The sequence below is a fragment of the Anoplophora glabripennis genome, unplaced genomic scaffold (genome assembly GCF_000390285.2).
Source record: "Anoplophora glabripennis isolate ALB-LARVAE unplaced genomic scaffold, Agla_2.0 scaffold352, whole genome shotgun sequence".
Taxonomy (NCBI): Eukaryota; Metazoa; Arthropoda; class Insecta; order Coleoptera; family Cerambycidae; genus Anoplophora; species Anoplophora glabripennis.
Window position 1 is genome coordinate 333,483 of NW_019417621.1, and position 25,581 is coordinate 359,063.

At 32.0% G+C, this 25,581-nt stretch overlaps 1 protein-coding gene across 1 annotated transcript in view; it reads right to left on the reverse strand.

The window, feature by feature from the left end:
* Positions 1 to 25,581, reverse strand: part of LOC108910073 (myosin heavy chain, non-muscle) — a 176,147-nt gene that overhangs the window by 15,502 nt on the left and 135,064 nt on the right. The window contains exons 2-3 of the mRNA XM_018714569.2: positions 2,817 to 2,973; positions 21 to 145 (exon numbers count right to left, since the gene is read on the reverse strand). Of these exons, the coding sequence (XP_018570085.1) occupies positions 21 to 145; positions 2,817 to 2,973 (282 nt within the window). The remainder of the gene's footprint in view (positions 1 to 20; positions 146 to 2,816; positions 2,974 to 25,581) is intronic.

The window sequence follows — 25,581 nt, forward strand, 5'->3', positions numbered from 1 at the left end:
TAATTGAGCAATGTACTTACCGCACCAGAGCCCTTGGGAGATTTTGAGGCAGCTACATAGGCCAAATACTGAATTACTTTTTTGGTATTCTCGGTTTTACCCGCACCTGATTCTCCTGTACACAAAATCGACTGATCCTCTCTCTCTGCAAGAAAGACGCACTTTGTTAAAATTAAAATTTATTCAGAGAAAAATCTTACAATGTTAAAGTAAACGTGAAACATTAAGAAAAGAGGTATTTTTAAAAATGTCACAAATAGTGTTCTTGTAATCTTGAAATTTTATGACAAAATCATTGAAACGCTGCAGTTACGTCCAGAAAAATTATACACTTTTGTATATATTTTGTTCCTTGTACATGGTATCCCAGAAAGAAATGGGACGATTTGGACCAACTGTATATAAAAAAAGTTTCTGACCTTAAACATATATGTAAAGGGATTAAAAGTACGAAATTATTAAAATTACCTGTTTTAAGGGACAATATGCAGTTTAGGTTGAATACTTTGGAGAGAATAACACCCCGTATATTATTTTTTAATACAGTTGTGTCTTGAAGAACAAATTTTTATTTGTAAATTGCTGCGAAAATGTAATTTTTTTAAAAATTCGTACTTGCCCTCAAACTCTTAAAAATGTTACTACGTTCTTAACTTTTAGCCCAGTCAGTATAGACATGAAAGAGCCTGTTTCGGGAAAAAATACTATTAGAAGTTTCTCTGCGGAATATTGTTCGGAAACCTGTTATAAATAAAATATCAAAAAATCAACTCGAGGCTAGTTGGGAAACTTTGTTTTAACAGTGGTCAAAGTTATGGAAAAGTGGTTTTTTGACTCACGTAAAAAGCTATTATTCATAGTGAAAAAAGTTTATACAAAAAAGATGTAATAAATACATATTAACATTTTTTCAGTCATTTTTAAACAAATTAAATTTGAAAAATTAAATTATCAGTAAATGCATATGTCAATACAACTATTTAGGTACAAAAACAACTAATGATCAAAACCCTACAACGCCTGAGAGCTTGGGAAAAATTAATTGAAAATAGCATTTTCTTAGATAACAAATTCCGCCAACGCCAAGCTAATGAAGCTTTTGGGCTGAAATTTTTACCACTTATTAAGGGTGCAAAAAGCTTAAAAAATCCTGAATTAGAAGTGTCTGCGATGAAAATTGCATTAATTATTAGCAATTGAAAAAAGCGGGCAATTTCGACCATTTTTGAGCTCTTGCGCATAAACAAATTATCGGAATTTAATAGGACTTGTCTTATTTTACAGATTTATTTAATACCTACCTTTTTTGTATAAACCTTTTTTTCTCTATGAATAACAGTTTTTTTACGCCAGTTGAAAAACCACTTTTCCATAATTTTGACCATCGTTTTAACAAACTTTCCCAACAAGTCTCGAGTTGATTTTTTGATATTTTGTTTATAACACGTTTGTGAACAATATTCCGCAGAGAAACTTCTAATAGTATTTTTTTCCCAAAAAAGCTATAATGATTGGCCTATTTATATACAGTGTTTAATTTTTTGAAGAATTTAAAGTGATCCCAAGAAATATTTTGAAATACTAAAGAGTAGGTATTACTACTCTTATATGATGTTAAGTTTCAGTTGTGTTACGAAAAAACCATAATTACCTTATTTCATATTACTTAGATAGCTTACTCACAACGATGGACATACTGTATACAAGAAATTTATTACACTCGAATAAACAAAAACGAATACCAAAAAAGAACAGTTAAAAAATGTTGGAAATGGAATTGAGTAGGTAATTTAGTGAATAATACTCGTAATTAGATACTCGGAGAGAAATCGAGGGCGTATGTGCTTGTTTTCTAGGATTTTTGAAAAACTTGAAATTTTCAGAATTCGATTTTATCCATGTTTTATTTGAAGAACATGGAAATAAATTCGTACCATAATTTTTTCTTCTTTACTTGAATAAGGAGTAAATTTTCAGTGTATTTGCAAATATCATCGGATTTATCTTTTTTTAATTATTATTTTTTTCACTACTAAATTCTTGAATTTCAAACTGGAAAAGTAATCATTTCTTCTTCAAGAATATTGGTTTAATTTTTGTTTACAATTTTATATTAAGATATTTTAGATTAATAAAAAATGAATCTCAAAATTTTAAGGAAATATAACTTACTAATTGTAAGTTAAAAATACAAGAGTTACGGGGAAAACTCAGCATTATTTCCAATAATACTAGTATATATATTTCATTAACAAATCCAATGTACCCAATTTACTTGCAATTTTGGTAAAATTTTATTTGTCCATTTTCTATTAACTTATGGAAAAATTTTGAATACAAAATTGCAAAAAAAACTATAAATGAAAAATTTTACTTGTAAATAATTTTATTACTAGGTACGATGAAGTATCAAAAAATTAAGGAATAATAAAATTTTAGTGAAACTTTAAATTATATTAGAATAAGCTATAAAAATTATGCGAATTTTTCCATTTTCTATTAATATTTGAATGCAAAATTGTAAAGAAATTGCAGATACAACCTCCAGGAAAAAATAAAAATGGTGAAGGATGCTAAAAGATGACACGTAATGAAATTATTTGAAAAGAACCAAGAAAATGATCACAAAATGTTTTTGTGTGGTTTTTCAAATTAAACCTGGAAAACGACAAAATCCGAAAACTTTGTTCCTTGCGTACTTGGTTTTAGAGACCAAAAACTAACAAAGATATTTTCGATTTCTATATTGTTGAATTGAATTAAAATTTTCTGCTGAAACTTTAAATTAGTAATTTTATGGATATTATTTTTCGTACCTTGCAACATGGATCTGTAGGCAGTATCGGTAATGGCGAACACATGTGGGGGTACTTCGTGTCTCTTGATGCCTTTGTATCGTTCCATGATCTTTTCTGTGTAAATCGGCAATTTCTTGTAGGGGTTGACCACGACGCAGAAAAGTCCAGAGTAAGTCTGTAAAAAGAAATTAAAAATAATTAATTAATTTCAAAAAATCAAAGTAGGAAATCATGGAGATGATTTTACACCATAAAAAAAATATTGAAACTTTGAGAAAACAAATCATTTTGCACAGCACTGAAAGCAAATTGTTTATATCAATTCTTTTATAGTTATATAAAAATTATAATTACTGTAACATTAATTAATCAGTATTAAACATGAAGATAACTGGTTTATCAACATCAAAATGTTTTATTAGTTTTCCTCTTAGCACATGTATTTGTTTTTAAATTTATTCACACTTGTCAGGTCAGATATTTAATAACATCATAAAATTTATTTTTCTCCAATGAATTACATTTACGACTGTAAATTTTCCTCTTTACCCAGAAATAAGAAATTAAAAAAATATTCTCCGTTTTCCATTTTAATTTCTTAGAATACAAAGTGAAAGCAATTAATGATTTTCATGTTGACAACTTTTGACCACGAAGTGAAAATATACACTTTAGTCCCTTGATGTATAACAAACGTACTATTAATGAAGAATTGTAACTAAAAGAAGTACTTAAGTTCCTTGGATCATAAATCATTCTTTATTGTAATACAAGAAAATGGGTTGTGACCCATAATCTTCCGGGTGATTATTCTTCATCTTCAGATTTTGGTATATGTTAAGGCATTATATAGACAAGAAATCGCACTTTTAGTAAGACAATGATAGAACACGTAGTTCCATCAAGGAAGTGACGAAGCACAGCGCTAAACTAGAGCAACTTTAATTTTTCGCATTGAAAGATCACGGAGAACATGTAAACATCAGAAATTGTACTTTTCCTGTTTTGTCCAGTAAATTTATAAAGATACTCAGTAATTCTGAATAATGCATGTGTTAATAGTTTCCTAAAAGTATTATGCGGGGTGTGATTATGTTTATAGTATAGTCTTTCCGATGTCTACTGAAAACCAAGAGGTTGGCAGTATGTACCAGGTTCGGTCGCTCATGCAGCAACTCGGCATTGAAATATTTGAAAAACTTGTTCTCATATTTATTTAGCTATACCCACATACAGGTCTGGTAGACCCAGTTGAAGAATAAATGCGAGGGCAAACGCGGCACAAACACAACCGCACAGGGTAACCTGACCATACATTCAGTTGTCGACAAATGGCCTATCAGTGCAGTGCAGCAATGCAGAATTTGGTATGATATACAAATTATTATAATGTTTTACCTTTAGCAGAAAACTTTTTTAGGGACGCCTATAAAACTTATTAAATTTTATTGCTAGGTGTTTTTATATGTTCAACTGACTTCGGAAAGATTACACCGTACGCATTTTCTGTATGTTCAACATGCGTGCAAATTTCAGGAAACGTAAGACAAACATATGAGGTGAAAATATGCTTTTTTTTCTTATTTCCATACATAAAAAAATGTGAAATTCAATATTTTGATGTAGGTAAGTACATGAACTTCAAATAAAAAAAATACTGTGTCCGCTAATTTGGTAATAACTGCAATTTGTCGCGCGACGTATATATGAGTATAATAAGGTAAACAAACAGATGTGGGGTCAAATTGAAAAAAATATACGGATGACTAACAGCCACACAGATAAAGTGAAAAGTCGGTACTGTCGACTACGTTTTTAGACATTAGCAATAAAGCGGTGTAATTTCAAGGCACGCAATGAGTCATGTGCATAATTAATTTTACAATATCGCTACTAGTTAGTTGATTTTCAATTCACAGCGAGTTTTAAAAGCCAAACCATGAATAACATCAAATGCGGTCGCATTTTTGATGATCCTTTGGATTACAAAGAATATTCGATGTTAATTCATTTTGTTAACAAAATGGTTAATATAGTTCAGAAATAAATGTTAAATTTTCCATAGTTACCGTTCGTTTTCAACTTAAATAAATAAATAAAAATAGATATTGTAAAATAAACTAAAATAAATCAACTAAAAGTAAATTGCACATTATTATGTCTACTTAAAAAAATATTTGGAAGAAGGGTTGACAATAGCAATGCTTAGTTTCTATATTTTTGTAGTTTTTGCACGTTTTTTTTCTTCATATTTTTTTTACTTTTTATATACCTCTTGCTTAAATATTAAATGTTTATTTTTCCAATCTTTTTTAATCTGATTTTTAGATTTCTATAATTTAAAAATTTGTTACAAAATCAAGATGTTTTACATTAAAATCAGTGATAATTTCACACATTGAACAGGAATATTTGTTAAAAAGAATTAATATATGAAACAGCTCTTTTTTTATTTAGGTTATACGGTCGTTATCTTGTAATGCTATTAACTTTAGACTCGATCAAAACCACACTGTGAACATATCAGACCACATCCTTGATCAGGTGACGAGCGGTTTCCATTTTAGAACAAACTTTAATAGGTATTTTTAATACATTATTTCATTCATTTCTAAAATGTAAAGGCGAGATAATATGCGACCGAAAGTATGATTCAATAGTGCCTTAGAGTAAGAATGACGTAGTCTCAAAATAAAATAAATTTGAAATTATAAAAATAACCACAGACTTGAAGGAGTTTCCAGTTTGCAATCGACCAAAGCACGATTCTTTATCATGGGAAATGCCTTTGTCTCGTATTAGAATAGAAAATTTGTATCTACAATGCGATGTATTTTAATTCAGCAACAGACAATTGAAAGTTGTGATTAAAAAAAGAGTAAAAACTGTTTAAATAATAAATAGCTTTTTCACGAGTGAAAAATTTGACAGTAAATAACACAAAACATATAATACAGTAAATAGTATAGGTACGGACAAAGCAGTTGAGGGCTGTTCTGCTCAGTGCACTGCGACTATTACGCTGTAAAAATAAGAAAAATACATAGGAATACCATGGTCAGTCGTCAGGTTATCTTCAAGTTGCTATATCTTGTTAAGGAGTCAGAATTGTCCCGCAGTTCATTTGAACTTCTTGCATACGTTCTGATCAAAAGTTTGACAATAGAATTAAGATAAAATATGTGAAAAAAGCTATAATAAATGAGTTTTAAGCACAATTGCCTAAATTTTTTTAGTTTTATAAAGACCTGTTTTGTTGATAACAATGATTCACTTAAACTTCAATACAGTTGAATTAAACTGTGATTAACTTTTTTCTAAAATTTAATTACTGTTTTATTCACGAATAATAATGACTAATATTTGCTTCCATCGTACAAATATGTTGCTTTCTTCCTCGTACTGCAGTTTAATTACCTGACAATGAATCATAGGTACAAAGAAGCGGGCAGCAAAAATAAAAGAATTTTGTGAAAGTCCCATTTTTATTCACAACCAATCGTGATTCATGAATCATATCCCCATACTTGATGAACAGTTCATCGTAACATTGATACTGACTTCACAAAACAAATTTTCAAATTAGAACTACTCCCACAACATTTTTAAGTTGCAGTTTGGATAGTTACTATATTTTATTGGGCGATGTTAATGCCTTTTATTGCGGATACACTCCCGAGTTCTGGCTTGATCCGTTTACATGCGTTTAAATTTTTCCATTGTTCAAACACGTATTATAGGTGGGTGGTTTGTACATGTACAGGGCATCGACCCACCATAAAACTGAACTCATTTGACTAACACTCCTTCGCTAATTCAATTATGAATTTGAGTGATCGCTACACTATTTTCTGTTCACACTTCGTATATCTTTTCCTATTTTATACGAGGCGATAAAATAGGGCTTATACCAAAACAAGTTACGCAAATTTCATGGGTTTCAAGGTCTTGCATAATGAAGTTTTGAAATAAAAGAAGTTTGAGTAAAATTGTAGTGTGCATATGGAATAGTGTACTAGTCAGTCGGCTCAATTCTTTTCTATCTGCGCATGACGTCATCAAAGAACTACAGATTTACCTCCCTTTCACTCCTGTTAATTCGGCGCCCTACTTCGCAATATTCAATTATAAAACATAGTAAAAACGTTAACAATATAAAAAATACTAAATTTTAATAATCTTAACATTCGAAAACAATTATTATCGTTACCTATACATTAAAAATGCAATAAAAGTTAGGTTAGTGACCGAATAATACGGCAAGTCAAGATTCACTCTCGATAAACCTTTGTGGGTTAGCAGCAGGATCGGTCCGGAAAGGGGTATCTGAAAATATTTTCTACAGCGTAAATATGGATTTTAAAATTTCTTTATTCGCGTATTCGTATTCTACTCATCTTCCCTTAAAATTAATGACATTATGATTGAATCACCATGTATATAAATACACAATTTAAGTTAGTAATTATACGTAAGACCTCAAATATGTAATTTTCACATTTATATATGGTATGCATCGTGTTTAATAAGTTAATTTACGTATGTAGAGTATATCTGAACATAACCTTAAATACTTTGTCCAGATTGAAGAAACGTCGCCTGTTTTGTATAATAAAATGAATCAAGTAAAGATGTTTATGCTGTAACGGCTCTGAATTATTAGAAAAACGAGAGGAAGATGTATTTTCATGCCAATATGGCACAGAAAATCAAATTTAAATAAAATATGAGCTGCCTGGTAAGATTGCTGCAGTTGAGAATGTTTAAGAATTAATAATAATATACAAAATCAACAAATATTATTCCGTTGTTCAAATTATTAAGTTTACTTAAACATTACTTCAATATGGAAATTTATATTTAGTCAGAATAAATGGAAGCTACTAGAACTTGGTCAAACAAAATCCATATTTAAAAATAAGTAGTTTTTAATTTTCTTCTAAATTAAAAGTTTAGATTGCGTTTATTTAGTATTTAGACAAGAAAAAAATATTAGTTTTTAAGCAGTAATTTGGAGTGATCCAAATTTNAAAATAGGGCTTATACCAAAACAAGTTACGCAAATTTCATGGGTTTCAAGGTCTTGCATAATGAAGTTTTGAAATAAAAGAAGTTTGAGTAAAATTGTAATGTGAATATGGAATGGTGTGCTCGTCAGCCGGCTCAATTCTTTCCTATCTGCGCATGACGTCATCAAAGAACTACAGACTTGCGTTTTGACACAAAAGCAGTATATTATACAGGGTGATTCAGTCATAATATTCTTAATTCTAATCACTATTCGGAAGGACTAATGAAGACAGAAAATCGAAAAAAATCTTACTCGATCTTTGAAAATATCAGTAAATTGCCCTTTAACTCGGCGCTTTACTTCGCAACACATTTTAGGACAGGGAACGCGCCGAATTACTACAGAGCGTTCGAACGTTGAAGCGAAACAGCTGATTTCCTCCGTCGCGTCGTGTTGAATTTTGCAATAATTGGTTTCAAAATCAAAGTGCAGCGTATCACAGCTTTATTAACAATGTGCTATGGACGAATGAGTGCTTTTTAGCCGTATTGGCATTTTAAATGGGTAGGTACCATACAACTCTATGAAAAGTAATAATTCACTAGGTATAAGTACTACAAACTGCATAATTAATTGAACGTAATACTAAAAACTCACATTGAATTATAAGACATAAATATTAAAAATACTAAATTGTAACAATCTAACATTCGAAAACAATTACTATCGCTATACATTAAAAATGCAGTAAAAGCTAGGTTACTGACCGAATAATACGGTAGGTCAAGATTCACTCGCGATAAATCTTTGTGGGTTAGCGGCTGGAACTAGCGCGAGCGGTCAGAAAAAGGGTTTAAATAAGGCTCTGAAAATAATTTCTTTAGCGTAAATATGCATTTTAAATTTTTTTTATTCACGTATTACACAATATAAGTTAATAATTATACTAAAACGTGTAATTTCCATATTTATATATGGTATGCATCGTGTTTAAGAAGTCAGTTTAAGTATGTAGTCTATCTGAACGTAATGTTAAATATTTTGTTAAGTTTGAAGAAACGTCGCCTGTTTTGCATAATAAAATGAATCAAGTGAAGATGTTTACGTTGTAACAGCTCTGGATTATTAGAAAAACGAGAGAAAGTTGCATCTTCATGCCAATACATGCCACGATTTCGTCTGTTTTGTTCCTTAGTGACGTCACATGAGCGTAGGCACACCATATCATACACGAGTAAAATAAAAATGGATGGCATGGAAAAACAAAACTAAATAAAATATGAGCTGCCTGGTAATATTACTGCAGTTCAAAATGTTTAAAAATTAATAATAGTATAGAAAATCAATTATTCCTCTGGTCAAATTATTAAGAACTTTATTAAGGGATCTTACTTGAATATGGAAATTTATATTTAGTTAGTCAAAATAAATGGAAGCTACTAGAACTTGGCCAAACAAACTCCATATCTAAAAATAAGTATTGTTTTAAATTTGGGCCAAATAAATTTTCTTCTAAATTAAAAGTTTAGATTGCGTTTATTCAGTATTTAGACAAGTAAAAATTATTAGCTTTGATGCAGTCATTTGGAGTGAACCAAATTTGTTTATCACTACAAGGATATGGGGAACTATTACAGATGCTGAAAGGATACAAACATATAAAATTTCTTTCTGACCATATAATTTCTTGAGTAATTATTAATTTACGGGGAGAACAGGTCACAAATAGTTAATTTGTTGTAAAACAAACTTTTTTATAAGGGATTTTATTACGATCGTTTCGGGATTTATCCCATCTTCAGATAAAAACAATAATAACCATGGAATATAATATTTTTCTTTATGTAAAAATTAAAATCTAAAACTTTTTAAAATACCTAATTAAAACATTACACATTAAAAACATTTTAAAAACTTACAATTGGTCATCAAATACCGTTTTAACATATTTTCCCATATATTGTTAAAACAATATACGTATAGAAATCAATAACATCAGAATATGAATTGAAATGTGAAAATATCTGTTAAAACCAAACCAAGTCGAGGTGAGGAATGTTCAAAAGAAATAGTAACAATTTTTTATATACAGGGTATCCCAACGAAAATTTGACCCCCCCTATAAAACCGAATAATATTTCAAAATTCGCCGAGACCCGTCGATTTTTGTTCTTGGGGGGAGCTTTTTTGACAGTCAAGCCAACTCGATATGTTCATCCCCCTAATGCCTAGCAACCCCAACTTAAAAATTTCAAATGCAACTACCCCACTTGTGGCACATCATTTTAAAGCCCTTTTCATTGCGAATACAGTGACGTACCGTTTTTAGAAATCGGTTGAGATTTGACAGAATTATTGGTTACAAACGAAAAGATGACAAACCAACTTACGCGTAGTAATTTCTACACAAATGCCCACCACTAATAAGTTTTTCATCTACTACACATGACCGCATTACCTAATTGTTATTGATGTGTCTATCAGTTTACAAAAAAGTCAGAAATGAAATAAAAAAGCTGAAGCAAATAAAACTAGATACTAAAATAGTTATTAGTAGAAGATACTTAAGTTTATAGGAATTCAGACCTTTTCAAAATAACAAAAAATCAGTACTACAAAAAAAGTCGGTGTTTTTTGCTTGTGACCAAGAAATCGTTAGTTTCAGCCGTTATTGAAAGTATTAACGTGTGTTCGAAATGGTTTATTCTATCGCGGAAAGAGTAGAAATTGTTGCAATTTATTATCGAAATCACGATTGCGCTAAAGCTACAGCACGAATTTTTAATGCCAATCATCCTGAAAAAAATGTAAACCACCAGTACGTTAAACACCTGATTGACAAATTTGTTGCAACAGGTTCGCTTTTAAACAAGAAACGTGAAGTAATTGGGCCAGTTCGAAATGAAGCAGTTGAAGTGGCAGTTTTGGGTCATGTACAGATGGATAATAAGCAATCGATTACAACTGTGTCTCAAGCTTCTGGCGTATCCCGTTCCAGTGTTCATCGAATTTTGAAAAAACACAAGTTTCATCCATTTAAGATGACGCTGGTTCAAGAGTTACATGAAGATGACTTTGATCGCCGTAACCAATTTTGCGAATACTTTAGTGAACAACTTCTACTGAATCCAAATCTTCTCTACAATACATGTTTCTCCGACGAATGCACATTTATGTTGAATGGCGAAGTGAATAGACACAATTGTCGTTATTGGAGTGATACTAATCCGCATTTAATCAGGGAATTTCATACTCAGACACCTCAAAAATTGAATGTTTGGGCAGGCATTTTGGGCGACCATCTTGTTGGACCATTTTTCATCCAAGGTAATCTCGATGGAAACACCTATCTAGAATTATTGGAAAGTACAATTGATCCTAGGATAACAGAGATTTTAGAAAGTGACGACAATTTACTAGAAAATGAAATAACCTTCCAACAAGATGGTGCGCCCCCGCACTATGCTGCTGCTGTGCGACAATTTTTGGATGACCATTTCCCGGGGCATTGGATTGGCAGAAGAGGTCCCGTCGAATGGCCACCAAGATCTCCGGATCTGTCCCCTTTGGACTTTTTTCTGTGGGGTCATTTAAAATCACGAGTGTACGCCACTCAGCCGGAAACATTGCAAGTGCTACGTCAGAGAATTGTAGAAGAATGCCGATTAATAACTGCGGATGTCTTTAATAATGTTCGAACAGAATTTGAAAACAGACTGTATTATTGTTTGGAAGTTAACGGGGGTCATTTTGAGCAATTCATCAAATAAATCTGATTTATTATTTGCTTCAGCTTTTTTATTTCATTTCTGACTTTTTTGTAAACTGATAGACACATCAATAACAATTAGGTAATGCGGTCATGTGTAGTAGATGAAAAACTTATTAGTGGTGGGCATTTGTGTAGAAATTACTACGCGTAAGTTGGTTTGTCATCTTTTCGTTTGTAACCAATAATTCTGTCAAATCTCAACCGATTTCTAAAAACGGTACGTCACTGTATTCGCAATGAAAAGGGCTTTAAAATGATGTGCCACAAGTGGGGTAGTTGCATTTGAAATTTTTAAGTTGGGGTTGCTAGGCATTAGGGGGATGAACATATCGAGTTGGCTTGACTGTCAAAAAAGCTCCCCCCAAGAACAAAAATCGACGGGTCTCGGCGAATTTTGAAATATTATTCGGTTTTCCAATTATAGGGGGGGTCAAATTTTCGTTGGGATACCCTGTATAGACGATATACAGGTAAACTTAAATTTAATTTTAATTAAGGGAAAAATGTAAAAATTTGCAATAATTATACTACTTAATTAGGTTAAAATAAATACGTGATAATCCATCAATGTCACTGTTATTATTAATTGAATTTTCATTTCTTTTAATTTGTATCATTTCCAAAATGCATCTTTTATAATAACTACTTTCATTGTTAAGAATTTTGATATCAAAATCAAAGCTATGGTTATTTTCAATGTCATGTTTTGAAAATTTAAATAGTTACTGCCTTATCAGAATTTTTAAAAAGAGATACTCAATTTTTTCTGAATAAAATTCAAATGAATAGGAATGTTTTCATAGAGGTATACTGATGAGTATTAAATTCTGCACAACTACCTATTAAGGTTTTCTGTATATTTAATACTTTCCAAGAGCGTTGTTGTGTAATGATTGTCAAATTTGGTTCTCCAAGGATTAGAAAAACAGAAATGGATACATTAATACAGTCAACGACACAGGTAATATAGCTATACAAATAGACGCCGTAAAATTAACAGTAGTACCGAATTTACTTTTCAGCAATGTAACATCCAGTGACAACACCTTGTACATCTTCCTTGATATTTTATATTTACAGATTGGACTTTGGATTCTGTGAATTGTGTAATACTTTTTNATTATTAGCTTTGATGCAGTCATTTGGAGTGAACCAAATTTGTTTATCACTACAAGGATATGGGGAACTATTACAGATGCTGAAAGGATACAAACATATAAAATTTCTTTCTGACCATATAATTTCTTGAGTAATTATTAATTTACGGGGAGAACAGGTCACAAATAGTTAATTTGTTGTAAAACAAACTTTTTTATAAGGGATTTTATTACGATCGTTTCGGGATTTATCCCATCTTCAGATAAAAACAATAATAACCATGGAATATAATATTTTTCTTTATGTAAAAATTAAAATCTAAAACTTTTTAAAATACCTAATTAAAACATTACACATTAAAAACATTTTAAAAACTTACAATTGGTCATCAAATACCGTTTTAACATATTTTCCCATATATTGTTAAAACAATATACGTATAGAAATCAATAACATCAGAATATGAATTGAAATGTGAAAATATCTGTTAAAACCAAACCAAGTCGAGGTGAGGAATGTTCAAAAGAAATAGTAACAATTTTTTATATACAGGGTATCCCAACGAAAATTTGACCCCCCCTATAAAACCGAATAATATTTCAAAATTCGCCGAGACCCGTCGATTTTTGTTCTTGGGGGGAGCTTTTTTGACAGTCAAGCCAACTCGATATGTTCATCCCCCTAATGCCTAGCAACCCCAACTTAAAAATTTCAAATGCAACTACCCCACTTGTGGCACATCATTTTAAAGCCCTTTTCATTGCGAATACAGTGACGTACCGTTTTTAGAAATCGGTTGAGATTTGACAGAATTATTGGTTACAAACGAAAAGATGACAAACCAACTTACGCGTAGTAATTTCTACACAAATGCCCACCACTAATAAGTTTTTCATCTACTACACATGACCGCATTACCTAATTGTTATTGATGTGTCTATCAGTTTACAAAAAAGTCAGAAATGAAATAAAAAAGCTGAAGCAAATAAAACTAGATACTAAAATAGTTATTAGTAGAAGATACTTAAGTTTATAGGAATTCAGACCTTTTCAAAATAACAAAAAATCAGTACTACAAAAAAAGTCGGTGTTTTTTGCTTGTGACCAAGAAATCGTTAGTTTCAGCCGTTATTGAAAGTATTAACGTGTGTTCGAAATGGTTTATTCTATCGCGGAAAGAGTAGAAATTGTTGCAATTTATTATCGAAATCACGATTGCGCTAAAGCTACAGCACGAATTTTTAATGCCAATCATCCTGAAAAAAATGTAAACCACCAGTACGTTAAACACCTGATTGACAAATTTGTTGCAACAGGTTCGCTTTTAAACAAGAAACGTGAAGTAATTGGGCCAGTTCGAAATGAAGCAGTTGAAGTGGCAGTTTTGGGTCATGTACAGATGGATAATAAGCAATCGATTACAACTGTGTCTCAAGCTTCTGGCGTATCCCGTTCCAGTGTTCATCGAATTTTGAAAAAACACAAGTTTCATCCATTTAAGATGACGCTGGTTCAAGAGTTACATGAAGATGACTTTGATCGCCGTAACCAATTTTGCGAATACTTTAGTGAACAACTTCTACTGAATCCAAATCTTCTCTACAATACATGTTTCTCCGACGAATGCACATTTATGTTGAATGGCGAAGTGAATAGACACAATTGTCGTTATTGGAGTGATACTAATCCGCATTTAATCAGGGAATTTCATACTCAGACACCTCAAAAATTGAATGTTTGGGCAGGCATTTTGGGCGACCATCTTGTTGGACCATTTTTCATCCAAGGTAATCTCGATGGAAACACCTATCTAGAATTATTGGAAAGTACAATTGATCCTAGGATAACAGAGATTTTAGAAAGTGACGACAATTTACTAGAAAATGAAATAACCTTCCAACAAGATGGTGCGCCCCCGCACTATGCTGCTGCTGTGCGACAATTTTTGGATGACCATTTCCCGGGGCATTGGATTGGCAGAAGAGGTCCCGTCGAATGGCCACCAAGATCTCCGGATCTGTCCCCTTTGGACTTTTTTCTGTGGGGTCATTTAAAATCACGAGTGTACGCCACTCAGCCGGAAACATTGCAAGTGCTACGTCAGAGAATTGTAGAAGAATGCCGATTAATAACTGCGGATGTCTTTAATAATGTTCGAACAGAATTTGAAAACAGACTGTATTATTGTTTGGAAGTTAACGGGGGTCATTTTGAGCAATTCATCAAATAAATCTGATTTATTATTTGCTTCAGCTTTTTTATTTCATTTCTGACTTTTTTGTAAACTGATAGACACATCAATAACAATTAGGTAATGCGGTCATGTGTAGTAGATGAAAAACTTATTAGTGGTGGGCATTTGTGTAGAAATTACTACGCGTAAGTTGGTTTGTCATCTTTTCGTTTGTAACCAATAATTCTGTCAAATCTCAACCGATTTCTAAAAACGGTACGTCACTGTATTCGCAATGAAAAGGGCTTTAAAATGATGTGCCACAAGTGGGGTAGTTGCATTTGAAATTTTTAAGTTGGGGTTGCTAGGCATTAGGGGGATGAACATATCGAGTTGGCTTGACTGTCAAAAAAGCTCCCCCCAAGAACAAAAATCGACGGGTCTCGGCGAATTTTGAAATATTATTCGGTTTTCCAATTATAGGGGGGGTCAAATTTTCGTTGGGATACCCTGTATAGACGATATACAGGTAAACTTAAATTTAATTTTAATTAAGGGAAAAATGTAAAAATTTGCAATAATTATACTACTTAATTAGGTCAAAATAAATACGTGATAATCCATCAATGTCACTGTTATTATTAATTGAATTTTCATTTCTTTTAATTTGTATCATTTCCAAAATGCATCTTTTATAATAACTACTTTCATTGTTAAGAATTTTGATATCAAAATCAAAGCTATGGTTATTTTCAATGTCATGTTTTGAAAATTTAAATAGTTACTGCCTTATCAGAATTTTTAAAAAGAGATACTCAATTTTTTCTGAATAAAATTCAAATGAATAGGAATGTTTTCATAGAGGTATACTGATGAGTATTAAATTCTGCACAACTACCTATTAAGGTTTTCTGTATATTTAATACTTTCCAAGAGCGTTGTTGTGTAATGATTGTCAAATTTGGTTCTCCAAGGATTAGAAAAACAGAAATGGATACATTAATACAGTCAACGACACAGGTAATATAGCTATACAAATAGACGCCGTAAAATTAACAGTAGTACCGAATTTACTTTTCAGCAATGTAACATCCAGTGACAACACCTTGTACATCTTCCTTGATATTTTATATTTACAGATTGGACTTTGGATTCTGTGAATTGTGTAATACTTTTTGTTTATTTGTTTTTTTTAAGACTATGACTGAATTACTTCATCAGTTGTTTTTTTAGTCTATATATATATATTTTTCAGATGCTGAAGTTGGTATTGCAAAACTACCATTCAAAAGCAGTTCCAGCAGATTAATCTACATTTTCCTTCACTCTACTCTGAATCATTGAACTACTTTCTGTTCGAATATACACGGGACATTGTACAACAAGTACGGGTAGAACACTTTCGCGGCGCTGAAGCCAATGCACCCGCTGAAACTACTGTACATAATCGATTTTCCTCCATGCCCATCGGCGGACAAACGCAGGAAGAGACCCGCTAGACGCAGCGTACTCCGGGCCCGGGCAAAAACTTTTCGCACTCGTTTTTTTCAGGCGTGTAATTTAGCCGCTTCGTCGAGAGAGGCCTCTCCGCGCCTGTGGGTGACCCGACCGATGATATGCAACTGCTCCCCGGTGCAGCGGTGGAAAGGTCGCCGTCCTTCCAAGGTCAGCCGAGACCTCCGACCCTTTGTTCGCGGATTCCGTGGCGTCCCATCGATTTTATCTCGTCTATATCTCGGTAACTGAACTTTATATTGGTATCGAAGTAGAAAATAAATATTTTAAGTGGGCGTTTGCTGCTGCGGTAATTCGCACGTCATTTAGTGCGATCGAGGATCGAGAAGGTGAATGACAGGGACAAGACGACCCAATCGAATGAGAGTAGTAACAAGAGTCTAGAAACCGCTAAATTCGCTTTGTTTCCTCGGTTTGTTCTATCTAGAGAGTAGATGACAGTCGACCCAGAAGTAGGTTGTCTTCTCGGTTGCATTAACTGATGCAACTGCGTCGCTACTGCAACTGCGTTCTTGATCTCGCGACAAAATTTAAATTTTTACATAATTTAAATAATTTATAATTAATTTGTAGCAATTTCTTTATCACTATTAATTGTTGGTTACAGACTACAAATTTATGTAGTTCTAAAAAAAAAAAATAAATCTTTATGCAAATTGTGAATTGTGTTTATTAATCCTAAAACAGTATTTATATTCAAAGTACTAACATATACGTATTGATTTTGTAATAAATTTCAATTGAAATTATTTGTTTTGACTATTTTTTTTAAATACTCATGTGCTTCTCCACTGATTTCTTCCATACAAACAAAAAACCAACAACAAAAATTATTCCTAAGGACTCCACGATCCTTCAAATAATAAAGAGAAGTACAGTATTTAATCAACTAGGTATAAGTACTTCAGAACAATTGAAGATACGAAGACTTTAAATTGGTATAGTGAGATACACCACACAGTTCAATTTTGCATTTTTAAAAAGATTATAGGCGAGAAGAAAAAATAAACACCTAGATATTTTTTCTTCAAATTCGGTACACAACTATTTTAGGGGATGTAGAATAATCCTACAATGATTTTTTTAATAACAAGAATCCCTAACGTGTTTTTCTTAAAATTGTACCTGCATACAAAATAGCAGACCTAGTTTTCATAGGAATGGGGAACAAATAATTGCCAACTGATAGCCTTTCAGGGTCCTACCCATAAAAAAATACAGAGCAATTAGATTCTGCCCAGCCTATTTGAATTTAAGAGAGTATAAAAACTATGTCGGTTATTTTAAATTGAAACGTTTTGACATTTTAGTATGAAATATTTACAGAGCGATTATTTTGATATAATCAAATTTGATTTTAGTTACACGCGTCCGGTTATAAAATTAAAAAAGGGGTGGATTTAAAAATAATTATATAAGCGAGTTTTTTTATGTAAAAGTTACTATATTCTAGTCCCTACAAACCAGTTAGTACCAAATTTCGTATAAACTATATTTAAAAGTACTGAAGTGCCAAACAATCAGTGTTTTTATCCTTAGCATAAGCGTTGATTTAAAAACTTTCGAAGTTAGATAAGCTCTCCTGTTTTTTTTTGTTTTATATCGCGTTGTCAAATTCTCGGAATTTTTTTTATTAAGCTATTAAAAAAATAGTGCAGTTCCCTAATCCCCTAATAAGTATTTACAAAATAATAACTAAATAATTATCTTCACTTCCGGAATATTATCAAGAAAATTATAAGAATAGGCTTCGGAGAGGGTTTAGAAAAACTCATCTTCAGATATTTTAGAGAATGCGATTTTTTTTCAAATTTTAATTTTTCATTATCTCGAAAATTAAGCGTTATCGGACACATTTTTATAGTAACTTTTCTTACAGAAAGCACCGTGTACAAGTATACAGTTCAAAACCAAGATAATGTTAAAAGATCACATGACTCTAGATGAAGGGCAACACCAACTTTTGTAATTTTGGAGCTTTTTGGTAGAACAAACCACAAAGGAACATAAGTAAAAATTATAATTTAATTTTTTGCACAAATTCGCATTTATTTTAATGAAAAGTACATAGTCAGATGAATATATTTAAACAAATATTGATAAATTGCAATAAAATAATTGAGAAAACTCTCAATCCGTTGTAGATGAGCGTCGTGGATTTAGTTTTAAAACATGCTTTTTCTTTTCACGAAGAACACTCGCACAAGACTTGAACTGGAAACGGCCCATTGAAATTTGTAAAAGAAGATCGTCTTTTGGACAGATGAAAATTTTTCAGACTTATTATGAGCAGCTGCATTGTACCAAGTTTGATGGCTCTCGAGTTATAAACTGTGTTTTAATTCCATCAAAAACTGTGTTTTACGTCCAATCTTTGAATTATCGCATAACTTAGAATTCGTTTTATGAAAAATAGTACCTCTTTGTTTTTTTATTTGCTTTACCAACTCTGAAAGTTTATTGCAATGTTGCTGTTTACACTCTGTATATCAATAGCAAAACAAATCGGGATACGCACCCCCTTTATATTTTCAACAAATTGACTTTATGATCGAATTTTGTTCATTATGCGATTCCTTTTATTTCATACACACATATCATCGTCAATAGTAATCAGTTAAGTACAGATTGCGGCGATTTAACATCAGAGAAAGATATATCTATCTAATAATAGTCACTGCGAAAATATAACACGTAGTTTCATACATCTTAATACTTAATTATTTCTGAAAATAATGTTTCTACACATGAATATTCTGAAGTAGATAAGATACAAGTTTATTCCGATTAATCACTGTATTTAAATCAATTTATGAGGCAGGAATTTTCACAATATGAAAAGTGTTATTATTCATAAGTTAAACAGAATTTTAACGACATCTTAATTGAGATGCTTTATCACTTGTCATTGATATTAATTGTTTGTGTAAAACAAATTGTCTGAGTTACAAGGAAATCTTCATATATGCACTGATTTTAATCGGAAAGATTGTCGAATATTCAGATTCTACCAATGACATTATGATTTTATTTTTTAGTTACTGGTACTTTGAGTCTTGATTAAAGCTTGATCAGGCGATTAGACTGTACATATACTGATTTATTTTATAATAGTATATTCACAGTCTAATCGCCTGATCAGTTAATCAAGCTTTAACTGAGACTCAAAGTACCGGGCCTACGTGTAGATAAACGACTGGGATTTTGTTTTTAATTATACAGTGTGACCCATTTATATGGAAAAAAAAATTGTATAGAAAAGGTATTGTTCGATTTAATTTGGGTTTTTACTTAGATAAAGTTTAACAAACTGTTACGTGACAGCATTTGAATTTATTTTTATTAAACTTCACATTTTTTTTCGTTGTCAAATATGATAAAAAGTAGTATTTTTTTTTAAAATTTAAAATCTAACAAGTCGATGGATTCTGCACTGAGTTAATCCCAAAGTTGGACAATAAATACATCTTTTGAGTACGTCTAATAAATGATTTTTTTTTTACTTTGGCGAGTAATATCGAAGTTTTTTAGACTATAGTTTTAAAATGCAATTATATAAACATACACAGGAAGCATATAACTTAAGATTTATGCATGTACATGAATTTAACAAGCGAATATGATTTAAAGTTGCGAGCACCAATCTTTACATTGCGCCTCCCATAAATAAAGTAATTAATATTAATTTAAACTATACTTAGCCATTAATACGTTCTGGAGAGTGTTAATTATCGGGTTGTAAGGCCGATCTACTCTATTTTACGTTCTCAATGGCGCCGTACGAAAAGCATGCGACGCGTATAAATATTTTTAGCAACTGTCTAAACAATGACTTAATTTGAGAAAAGAGAAAACTGATTTACTGAAACACTCGAAAACAAACAAAACGGACAGGATGTTTTCTAAATCCGTATCATAACTTCAGGCGATTATACTTGAATTATTTTAGATCAAAAAGCCTTAATGAATTAAAAAAACAATTTTAATAAAAATCATATTTGAGTTTTTCACATTTTAATTTTTACATTTTTACAACTAATTTGATATTTATTAGTATGGTATATTATTGCATTTCTAGTCTATATCTAACTTTGCAACTTCAATTTTTCATTTTTGCTTCGTTGAAAACTATCAACCTAACGTAATCTAATTAGAGTCCTCAGTTTGACCATAAATATCACAATTTTAATGTATAGTTTTGGTGCTTTTGGTAGTATTTAAAGAGTACCATTTGTTGTAACTTCTTCACGATCTAATATACGGAATAAGTTAACAAACACTGAAAGTGATGCAGCTTTGAAAGCAGTCAAACGGTAGAACATACTCTGGTAGTGATTTATTACTAAATAATCTAACTACTAGCAAGATATAAACTTTTCAGTGACATGACGCGCAGTACAGGCAAAAAAAAAAACTTTACAGAGGCGCAATATTTTCAGAGTAGGCGACAGTGTATTCTTTTACATTGAATCGAATTGGACTATTCTAGTTTCGCTACGCCTAATCGTACTCAAGAAATCGCTAAATATACGTAGAAAAGCACTAATAAAGTGTGCGCATGAAACGCATATTGCTAGCGGAATACTTCTTAAAGATTCGAATGTTTGGAATTGTGATAAAAACTACAGAGATTGACTGATTATATCAGTTTGAAGAAAATGTTGCTATTTTTGAAAAAATCACAAAAATAACAGCGAGATTCTACGGCTTATTTACTGTAGGAAGCCTGTATTTTATCTGCCAAATTTGCACTTTCGTGCAATGTTTGATTAAAACTTTTTTTAAAATGTTAAACACACTGGTAGAAATCTCAAGAAAATATTGATAATGGAGAATTCATTGACTTGCTACAGCTTCGTCAACTTGACTTATCAACAGAAAACTATTTTTTCAATAATAATTTAATTGAGTAATTTATATTTTCAAGATATTTTTGGCGGTCCAGTATTTTACCTTCCGCGGTCCGGATCTGGACCGCGGTCCGCCAGTTGCCGACCCTTGCTCTACAGCCGTTGGTTTTTAAATAGACTGGTTAGATCTTACATTTACATAAACATTCCCCAAAATGATTGACGTGAACTGACAAAACTAGTAGACTAACGAAGAGAATTTGTTGTCAATTATGTCAACTAGTGATGAAGGTACTCCGCTGCAATTTCGAATCAATAGCGTAAGTTTCAACAATCCACATCAGTGGTTCCCAAACTTTTTGAAACAAGCGGTGTGAAATCAAGTTTGAAAGATATACAACTATAATTTCCGGATGAAATTCGAGAAACTCGAAGTACTTGTGACAGTTATATGGGCAATGAATTCTTAAAAAGTTGCAGTTTGCAAAAATTTTATAATTGTGTATGTTTCTCCTAGAGTCTAGATTTGAGGAATTAATTTCCGAAAAAGAAGCGTATATATCTAATTATATGATTTTAAATATTTAAATTATGAACTTATTTATTTTAAAAAACTTGCCAATATGGTGACTTCCTACGTCGCCGTCGTGATCCTACAGGATCACGACCTACATTGTGGGAGCTACTGATCTAAAAAAAAATCTTCAGGAAAATTTATATAAATTCGATGTTTTTTTAAAATTTCAACACACTGTACGCAAAACTTCCATTTACTCTAAGGCTAGTGTTAGACTATCAAACTTCCGTCAAGTTTGTTTGATGAAACTGATTTAATTTATTTTTTAGAATATTTTGTTTTGTAACCATTCATAAATTGGAAAAAGAATCAGAAGAGTTTATTTAGTTTGACGATAATTTGATAGACTTACACAAGGCCTAATAGTTTAATATATAGAGGGTGTTTTTTTTAACTGGTGCCTTTGTCATTTTTTGCTCGATTTCATATCTTAGCATTTAAATGTGACGCAAAACATTAAATATAACTCTGTATATATGAACTTGCAATATTCCACAGACAACATTGTACAGCTAATTCTTCAATAAAGCTAAGCAAACGCTTCTATGGTGATAAAGCTTTATTATTTTTTTAAATTATTCATTTTATATTTTTTTAAATAATCTATTCAAATCTTGTAAAATTATTGTGACAACAACACGAAGTGTAGAGCTTCATTCGAGTCTCGACAATTTCTGTTTTATTTTTAAGAATTATCTCGACATTTATTTCAAAATCAAATCGTTTACGGACTCAAGATATATATTTTTTCATATTTTTGATGAGAGAAAATTGTAACTCACGTAGCTCCTTAGCTTTTGCGCAATGTTAAGAATTTTTAAAACTACATATACCACATTTATTTAACTATAAATAAATCTCGACATGTCTATCTCGGTATACACCTTGCTCTACACTTTTTTCGTTCATATTTGTAAATCTTAACAAATAAATAATCGATTATAATACCATGTATCGGATTTCTCATTCCGCTTTACAAGGCAAAGTAAACATCTTAATTGCGAGCGTTCTCTGGTTAAAATAATTACCAATTTCTATAATTGCATTTGTTTAATTGGAGGTTTTGTAATTACAGCTCGCTGCTGCGGTAGCCGTATACGCATTCGTACCGCGGACACAATTCACCTACGGATATTAAAATTAATAAATAATAAAAGCCCCACGTAAATAAACGACGCACACGCCGCTCGCATTTCTAACGAGCGTAAAGCGCTCCACACACGGGCGTACTTTTCTGTAAGAGAGATCGGGATAAAAATTACGCACCTGTGGGGGGACGCCACTCAAAAAGGAGCGTAAGAGTAATTCAAAATAGGCTACATTGCACTGTATTAAAAATGCTTGATGCATCATCTTCACCTATTTGAATCACAGTCCTTATCATCAATTAATTATTTGAACGTCAAAAATAGAAGAAACATTGCAATCAATAGATGCAACACAGAAAAAGATTAGGCCAGTGGAATTTCTTGCTTCTAGTCGAAATCCTTTTCCTGCTGGACATTTTCCAAAAATCCTGTTTTTGACAAACATTTTTCTAGGCTGGTGATATCCAAATTAAGCACCGGATAAATTGATGCTTTTTTCTGCCTTCAAAATAACATTGTGAATGTTAGAAGTCTTTTGGCTGACATTTTAATTAAATACCAAGTTATGGGCAATCCCTTGATCCAATGGGAAGTGGTGTTTGTAGTCTGTACACAGAAAAACGTTCAGATTGTCTAGTGTTTCTTTGAGCTGGGTGTGGTATTATTCAGAAATAGTATGACTTTCTATTTTGTTCTTATTTTATCATCATTTTTTTTTAAACCATAGTCATAACTTCCCATACTGTCCAAGCGTTTTAATTAAATAAATAGGTATCCATTTTAAAGACAACTTGTCGATATAAAATTTTTAGAGAACATATATGATTTTAATTTTTCAAATGGTTAACGGGTTTTTCTTGTCACCTTCCAGATTTGTGCAAAATCAAATTTTAATTTAATTTTTGTTTTGCACTTTCTTTACCGACATTTTTATGAGTTTTGTATTGCAAAATAAAATTGTCTTATTTCCTCAACATTGTAGATATTTTTTAGTGAATAGGTACTCTTTTAATATTACTTCTAGCTTTGCTTTCCAGGCTTCAACACTGTTCAGGTCACCACTAGCTGACCCACTGCAAATTGTTTTAAATCCTAACTAACGTAGTTTCCATAACTTTTCTGTAGCGATCTCTGAGCGCAAGGGTAGTCTAATCGGAATGACTTTGATGTCGTTTTGTAGATTGGACCATTCTATCGAATAAGTTCAAATACTTCACGATTACGGGGAGGTGACAATGAGGAGGAAAATGGTGAACCTCTACATTTCGGCTATTTTCATAAGACTCTTTCGATGTTATAATAAGATGTTTCTATTAATTACATCCTCTATGAGGACAATGTGATATTAGAGGCTACGAGAACAATAAACCCTCAAAAATCGACACACGTTCCAATTTTTAACTCGAACGGTTTAGACTAGAGAGTAGATGTTCGTTAAACTTCCAAATTCTCTAGTCCTAGTCAATTCACTAAAATACCTAAGAAATCACTGAACTGAAGCTCGTGCCGCCAAGGTCCCGAAAAATCCACGCAGCATTGATGACCAGCTCGCAGTCCAACCAACCATCTACCCAGATATTTTTGAGTTTATTAACCAGCACAACAATACCTAGTCATTATGAAAGACCCAATTTCCATAGTTGCGCTGAATACTTTGTACTTCCCATACTGCAACTATCCATAACCAGAACAAAGTTCCTAGCTATGGCGATAGACCACTCCAAAACTTTATAGCAAGCATTGTGTCTCATGTACAGTCAGTCTCATATGGCTTATATTGAATATCATTTGTGCATCCAATTTGTTATCCAATTTTAATTATTTATGGGTGTGCTTCACTAGCTTCGGTTCCGAGGTCAATTTATCTGTGTTCGGTGAACCAAAAGGCAGTGAAAATACACAAAAACCTCATAGTGCTGTAATCGCCCTGATTCAGAACTGTGGCGAAAAAATCTAAGTGAACAAAGTGTTCATAGAAGAACCTATTAGTACAAAGTTATCAGACAAGTCAAAAGCCTGCCAAATGAGAGTAGGTTCAGCTCTTCAGTCTCTAATTGTCAGTGCAAACATTACAATGGATACGAAACCAAAGGGTATGGACAAGAGATTTAAGGAAATTACAATAGCAACAACTCTGTTAGTTGGTGGCCACACATTTATCATTCTTTTAATTCTCCCGCAAAAGAGGATGCCAAAGGAAGGAATGTCAGTATTAAACGTTCGTGTATGACCAGCTAATAAATAAATTTATGTTGAACGTGTAAGATCGTGTCACAATATTGAACGATTTATTAATTTATGGCTCCACGACCGAGACAGTTTTATTGATTTATGCGAGCGCGATCGCTGCGAAGTTATTAGGGTGTCGGACGCATGGGAATTACAATATTTATTATTTATTGGAATTCCTCGGTTTATTGCCCGTCTCCACCGGCTCGGATCCAGCCATCCGTGACCTACTCTCATTTTTTTTCTCGATATCAATTCACTTAGTAATATTATATTCACAGCTACCATGTAAAAATAACACGTGTATGAGCCGAATCCTGCTTTTAAAATAAGTGATTACCGTTGTATTATTTGTTTGTAAAACAGAAGAAAGGTAGCCGAAGTTAGTTATATTTTCCAATATCTATATTTTTGTAAACCTTTATACTAGCCTTCAACATCGAATACTTCGACCACATAGACGAAATTGC